Source organism: Nicotiana tabacum, chromosome 17 (genome assembly GCF_000715075.1).
Source record: "Nicotiana tabacum cultivar K326 chromosome 17, ASM71507v2, whole genome shotgun sequence".
Lineage (NCBI taxonomy): Eukaryota > Viridiplantae > Streptophyta > Magnoliopsida > Solanales > Solanaceae > Nicotiana > Nicotiana tabacum.
This window is the reverse complement of record NC_134096.1, coordinates 59337345-59344890: the sequence shown is the minus strand read 5'-3', so window position 1 is coordinate 59344890 and position 7546 is coordinate 59337345. Positions and strand designations below refer to the sequence as shown.

The window sequence follows — 7546 nt, the reverse complement described above, 5'->3', positions numbered from 1 at the left end:
TCTGAAAGTTCACCTGAAAATTTAAATGTAGATTATGAGCGACTTCAAGAAAATTATGGTATGGATGATGATTTAGATGATAATTTAGATGATATTCAATCACCTGATAATCTTGAAACACCACCAGCTACACCTGGTAATGTTAGTCAAACTCAAAATATTAGGGGTGGAGGTCGTGGTAATACAAGTAGGCCTCCCCTCCCTATTAAGAAGAATCGAAGATTAAGAAGTAAGTGTTGGAATTTTTTTGACAGACTAGAAGAAGATAAAAATTATGTAAGATGTAGAATTTTTAAGGATGTTTATAAAATGAGACCGGTAAGGGAGGGGGAACGGGTCAACTTCGTAGGCACATGGTAGAGAACCACCCTCTTGATTGGGAAGTAGATGAGGAAGATGGGTAACAAAAATTTAACCCGGGTACTTGGGGGTTAATGAGTAAATACGATATTAAGAAAGATCGGGAAGAATTATCTAAAATGATTGTTTTAGGTTGTTTACCTTTTAGTTTTGATGCTTCACCATATCTTGTTACTTATATTCAAAGAATTTATAACCCTTTGTTTAAAGGTATTCCTAGAAGTACTTGTAGATCTGATATCTTTAGGCTTTTTGGACAATATCAAACATATATACGTTATTTGTTCGCCAGTCTTTCTTGTAGAGTTTCTCTTACTTTTGATATTGGTCGTGTTGTAAATGAAAATTATTATTTGACTGTTGCATGCCATTGGATATATGATAATTTTTGTATGCAAAAACGTATTATTGCTTTTAAATATGATGAAGATCAAAGTCATACTGGTTCATTTATAAGTAATACTATCCATGAAGTTGCTATATTTTATAATCTTGCAGAGAAAGTTTTGTGTATGTCATTTGATAATGCTTCTAACAATAATGTTGCTATTACAATATTAAAATTGCATCTACACCCACCACTTCCTGAAATATTTCATGTTAGATGTGCATGTCATATTTATAACCTGATTGTGAAGAGTAGCCTTGAATTATTTAGAGATGATATCACTTTAGTTAGAAGAGCTGTTGGTGTAATTCAAGGAAATAATAGAAGTGCTAGATTAAATGCATTTAAGGAAAAATGTGTACACTATGGACTATAACCAAGACTCATGCCTGAAGAAATAGTTACTAGGTGGAATTATATTTATTTATTTTTAAAATATTGTTATAAATATAGAATGCCTATAACTGAAGTTGCTAATTCTCATTGTACCGATCCTAGCTGTTTGTTAACATCTAGAACTTGGGATGTCATTGAAGATGTTGTAAAATCTTTACAAAAATTTTATGTGGCTACACTTGAGTTTTCTGGAGCTTATTATCCTACTATTGCAAATGGTTTAGTTCATATTGCTGAAATTTCTCTTTTACTACATAATTTGAAGAAGAAAGAAAGATATACTTCTGTTGTTGAATCTATGCTAGATAAGTTTAAAAAATATTTCTACCCAGTTCCCCTTATTTACCTAATTGGTGCTATTTTAAACCCTTCTATCAAAATGACCACTTGTCGCTAATTAATCATTGCTTTATATTCTTATACGGATATTGGAACAACTGAAACTTCTGATATTGACACTTGTATTTCTGATCTACACAAACATTTACAAACTTTATATAATTATTATGCTAACATTGTTGATGCTTCTTCTGTTGTAGATGTAAATATTCCTTCAAGTTCAGTTTCAACATCTGGGACCGGTGCTTTGGATGATAATGGTGTTGAAGATTATTTGATTTGGTCTACACCAGGAGAGCATCAACAAACCAGTAGCAGGAATATTGATGAACTCCAATTCTACTTGCAAAAGTCAGCAGAGCCCCGCACAAAGGAATTTCTATCGTTGGGTTGGTGGAGGAGCAACTCAAATTAATTTCCTGTTTCTTTCGGCCATGGCTCGAGACGTGCTAAATGTGCCGATTTCAACAGTCGCATCAGAGAGCGCATTTAGCCAAGCAAGACAGCAACTAGGAGATATCCGTCATTCATTGGACAACAACACTTTGGAAATTTTAGTGTGCTTCAGAGATTGGATAAGATCAAAATGGCGAAATCAAGAGCGTGGCGAGGTAGATGAAGCGGAGGACCAAGAAATCCGGGATATAATGGTTTATGGTTCCGATTCAACCAATGCCGGAAATCAAGAACCTCATGTTGACATGGATGAACTTCCAAAAATGATGCAAAACATGTGATGTACTATTTCTTATTTTTTATAATTGTTATAAACTTTTAATTTGCAAGTTCAAAAATAAAAAAATCAAAAAAGAACTTGCAAATTTGGTCTTGTTAAATAATTTTTTGTAGCCACTTACTTTCAAATTTAAAATTTTAAACTTCAAAGTTTAATTCTAAGCCTTAAAAGTTTGCAAACACTTAAGTATCAATAACATAAAATAAGAATAACAAAATTTAGTTAAAAAAAAAAAAAATAGTCTGGCCCGGTCCGGACCCGTTAAGGCCGAATCTGGATGGGCCAAAAAAACCCCGAAAATGTACAACCCGCTAATTCAGCCCGGAACGTTAAACGGACGGGTTAGTTTTTTTGTGTACAGCCCGTCCCAGCCCGCCCGTTAAATACTCATACTCTATATACTTAATGGGTAAAATTATAATTTTGGTAAAGCTTATTGGGTTATCGGTTAAATCGTTAATAAAATTGGGCAAACCGAAACCTGAACTGATAACTCAATAGTCAAATAACATTAAACCGTTACCAAACTATTTACTCAATAACCCGATATCGATAACCCAATATCATTTTATCGGTTCGGGCTATCAGTTATACCCGATACATGCCCAGACCTACCTGCAACTATTACCCATTAACTGCTAAAATTAGCAAGCGTTCATGTGCTAATATTTTTGAAGACCAATTAAATACCACGAGGTGATGTTATTCATATGCCGTGTGGGATTGCGAGAGGATGCGGGAGTCTAGTGCCCAGATAGTTTTCTCTGTTTTACCTAAATAAGGTGCAGTTGCTCGGATATGTTGATTGTTGCAGTTGCACTAAGGTTTAAGTATGCCTCGAGCGTGTCTTTAATAACAACTAGTTCAACGGTGCCAAGCAAATGAATATATCATTAGTTCTCTACTTGGAATTAGGCTTAAGTGGACGAGTTAGCCAAAATTAAAAATAGAAAATGTTTGATGCCAAGCAAAGGAATATATCATCAGTTGCACTTCGAATTAAGGATACATTCAGGAGAGGAGCCAAAACTTAAAATTAGACATGGTCTTATTTTTAAGGATACCTAAGGATATATTCTACAGATACAAATGTCCTATGTTGCTCCTTTGACAGTACGTGATGATTCATCCAAATGCTTTTGGCTCGATTCATATATATATATTTTTAATCTTTGTACTGCGTCTGCATCCATTCACAAAGAAATACGGTTGCTTACTATATTACTCGTAATATACTTACTTAAAGTCTTAACGTTATTCCTACAGTGGAATAGGGATAGCTAGCAGAGGTTGAGCTTTTGCCACTGTTATACCAAATTTTTCCTCCATGTCCAAATCTTTAGGTGCAATTCCACCTTGTAGCTTCCAGTTAAGTGTATTTAGCAATGAACCTAGTGCTACTGGAATCATCCTGATCGCCAAAGGCAATCCAGGACAAATTCTCCGACCAGCACCAAATGGTATGAGCTCAAAATCCCGACCTCGAACATCTATTTCTGACTCCCAGAACCTCTCTGGCTTAAAGACCAAAGGATTTTCCCATAGGACAGAGTCGCGCCCAATTGCCCACACATTCACTAGAACTTTCGAGTCTTTTGGAACAATATAACCACAAAGCTCAACATCATCCTCCACTTTGCGCGGAATTAAGAAAGGAGCCTGAGGGTGTATTCGTAAGGTTTCTTTCACGATGCATCGCAAGTAAGGTAGCTGTGCAATATCAGCTTCATCTACTAGTTTACCTCTGCCAATCATTTGTGCAAGTTCTTCTTGGGCTTTCTCCAAAATATGTGGATTCTGGAGTAGTTCTGCCATTGCCCACTCCAATGTATTTGATGTTGTATCAGTCCCTGCTGCAAACAAGTCCTGTAAAACTTACTACTGTAAGATCCTATGATGTAGATGCCACATATAATCTAGTAAAAGGTTACATAGCATATGTTGCTTTCAATTGGTCAAACTGAAATGTGGTCACGGAAAAAAGGGGACCTAAGGCGGGGCGTTGTTGCCACAAGAATTTAACCAATCTAACAAACATAAAACTAGTTGAAACATAATAAAATTCAATAAATTAAAAGTGTGCTTTATCTAAAGTTTAAACTTTTAAATGAGGTGGTTAACATGTTCTGAGTTCAAAGCTACTAGCAAAAGAACAAAAAAAGAAAACATAGTTTCACAGGCTATGAAAAATAAAAGTTCACACGGGAGGAGATGTTGAAACATAATAGAATTAAATATTCAAAAAGTATACTCTCTCTGTCAACTGAATTTTAGATGTGTTAATCATCCATCTATGGCAACCTCACAAATAATAGAAGGAGCAGGGAACAAACCAGACACATATGCTCGATGTGATTCCTGTCAAGCTCTTCTGGGCTAATGTTGAGAAGGGCATCTAAAACATCAACATTTGCATAGTTTCTCATTTTCCTTTCCTTTAGCCGCTCATCAATCAAACCACTCATAAGGTCAAGAATCTTAGTAAAATGATCGGTCATGCGCCGCCTTATACCTTGTGGATCAATTTTCTCAAGAAAAGGGAAATAGTCCACCAAATTTGGTTTACCAATCTCAACCATAATGTTCCACACCAAGTCCTTAAATTCCTTAGCGGAATCAGAAAATGGGTCACTCAAATCTTTAGAGAAAATGGTGTTTGACAGCAAATTCAGGGAAGTTCTAAAAGCTGCTCTGCCAATATCCACTGCTTCACCATTGTTGGCACTCTTGTGACAAAAATCAATTAGCTCCTGGATCTTTTTAGTTCTGAGATGCTCACTAACATCAAGCTTGTTACCTGAGAATACATGTGATAAAATCAATCTAACTTTTAGTAAACCACTCAACCAACTCGAAGCAGCAGGGGTGTACATGGACCGGATTGGTTCGGTTTTTAAAAACCGAACCAAATCAACCATCTATATCAGTTTGGACTGGTTCGATTTTGTCGTGTTTTTCGGACTTTTTGTTACTTAAATATTATTTCAATCTTACTTTGTTAAATTTTTTATAAGTAAATATATGTTTAGTAATTTAAAAAATTACAAATATATTATCTATTAACATATTTTTATGGGAGAATTTTCTTAGTAACACATGATAGTTATTTTTTTTGTCGTCTAACAATAATTTTTTGTTGATATACACTTTCAAGGTTAACCGAATTTTAATAATTAAACATAAAATTCAATGTGATGATGAAGACTCACCCCCACTTCAAATTCGAAAAAGATATAAGAATTTAATAGATCTTGACATAGGAATATAGAAGAACAACGAGATTGACGCATTTCAGTAACACTTGATAAAAAAATGATCATACAACCCATTATTTAAGGTTAATAAATATGGAGCGCTTCATATTCTATTAAATATTATATCCCATAAGAGAATCCCAAATATTTCTAGACATTATTTAAAGAAAATTTCATATAAAATCTTAAAAGTATATATAAAAATTATATATTTATATGTCGGTTTGGCTCGTATTTTTTCACTCAATACCAAACCAAACCTAGTCGGGTTTTTAATCATTTTGGTTTGATTTTTCGGTTTGGTGCGATTTTCCGGTTCGGTTTGAACACCCCTATTTCTGAGGCTTTGGGTGGGTTATGACACGTTTGTTTGCTAAATTACAAAACGAGTCAAAAAAGTATTACCCGAAGGATCAAAATGCAACCCCAAATGCACAAAATTCACTTTGGAGAATGAAATTTATGTAAATTTGAATGAATTTAAACTAATAATTCAAGAACATTTATTAGATCTATATTTTACAAAAATCAAATTAAAGAAAGAGGAGGTTGGATCATGTTGAACGAGTTAGGTTACGATATGTTAACTTAAATTAGCCAGCGGATGTATAATATATGTGTAATCCATGTATAATATGTGTATAATCATATATAATCAATATATAATCTAGTGGCTAGAAAAATAAATAGTACATTCGACTGGCTATTTGTATAAAGAATCCCTTATTTATTCATCTTGGCCCAACCTGTTTGACACAAACTAACTTTGAGCGAGCCGGGACATGACGAGGCAAGTGCACAGATAACCAGGGATGTTATTTAGAGATTAGTCAATACTTATTTTGTCATGAAATTTTAAACTAAAAATCTTAACTTTAGGGCAATTCATGATATTTTTGTCCTGAAAACTGAAATTCAGAATATGCTCGTTAATTCTTAAATAACAATCCTTTAAAATGACTAACTGGTGTCATTTCTACGGACATGACTCTTTTATCAAGTTGATCCGCCCAAGTTTGACTCAACCCGTCCGTTTTGCAACCAGAGGCTTGAACCGATGGGTTCAACTGAACTCAGAACTTTCAATCCGGAATAAAAATTTATATGTAAAAAATTATTAAAATTGTAAAAATAGTAAATATAAACCCATAACTTTAAAAATATAAAGTGTTCAATACTAGAAACCATGAAAGTTGAGCCCACAAGATTTAAATCATAGATCTGTCTCTGTTTTAAATCATTACCTGAGAAGATGTTAGAGTTCATAATCTTGCGAAGTGTTCTCCAGCGAGAGTCATGATTGACTGGTAACCAAAGAACAGAAAAATCATAGTGATTGCAGGCACGGAGAGCGTCGGGAACACACCTATTGGAAAAGGTCAAATCTTGTTTTTGCATGACTTCTTTAGCCAAGACTGATGAGGAAATGACCACTGTGTTTATTTGGCCAAATTTGAGATTCATAATTGGACCATGAACTTTTGCGAGTTGAGCTAGTGATTTGTGAGGTTGGTCACCAAGCAAATGAAGGTTTCCAATAATAGGCAAAGGAAATGGACCTGGTGCAAGTCTTTTAGAGCTTTTGTTTCTTCTAAGTGACATGAGTTCACGCACCAAAATCCAGGCGAATGACAGTCCGAGCAAAATGAATACATAGTCCATTTTTCTTTCTTACTATAAATTTCTTGGCTTACGAACTAGAGATTTGGAGCTGCTTATCTTTTTATACTGGAGTCTTTGAGGTCTTGTCGAAAATAGTCATATATATGGAAGTGGGCAAGTTTATCATTTTTACTATGTGTATGTACGTTCAAGAAGAAAGGTTTGAAAAAGCTACGTGCATTTTCCTTGCTACGTATGAATTATTAATGCACTGGACTTGATTTACCCGTGTGATGGATGGATGCAATTCACTCACACATCTTAGATTCGAGTCGGCGAAATTTTTAGTGGGAAGCGTTTCCGGATTATGCACGATATGATCTTGTATTAGTTGGATCAGTGGATTATGAATATTAAATGACTCTATAAAAAAAAAGTTGAAGTACAAAGAATATTTATTCACGCTTGATA

The 7546-nt window shown here is 34.5% G+C and overlaps 1 protein-coding gene across 1 annotated transcript; it reads right to left on the bottom strand.

Annotated features, from left to right (window-relative positions):
• Positions 1 to 3175: 3175 nt before the first annotated feature.
• Positions 3176 to 7251, bottom strand: LOC107796412 (geraniol 8-hydroxylase). The gene is made up of 3 exons (XM_016619175.2): positions 6718 to 7251; positions 4553 to 5016; positions 3176 to 4085 (listed from the first exon to the last, which is right to left on the bottom strand). Exons 1-3 carry the CDS (start codon positions 7133 to 7135, stop codon positions 3480 to 3482), a joined length of 1488 nt encoding a protein of 495 aa, XP_016474661.2. The 5' UTR covers positions 7136 to 7251; the 3' UTR covers positions 3176 to 3479.
• Between the last annotated feature and the right edge of the window lie 295 nt (positions 7252 to 7546).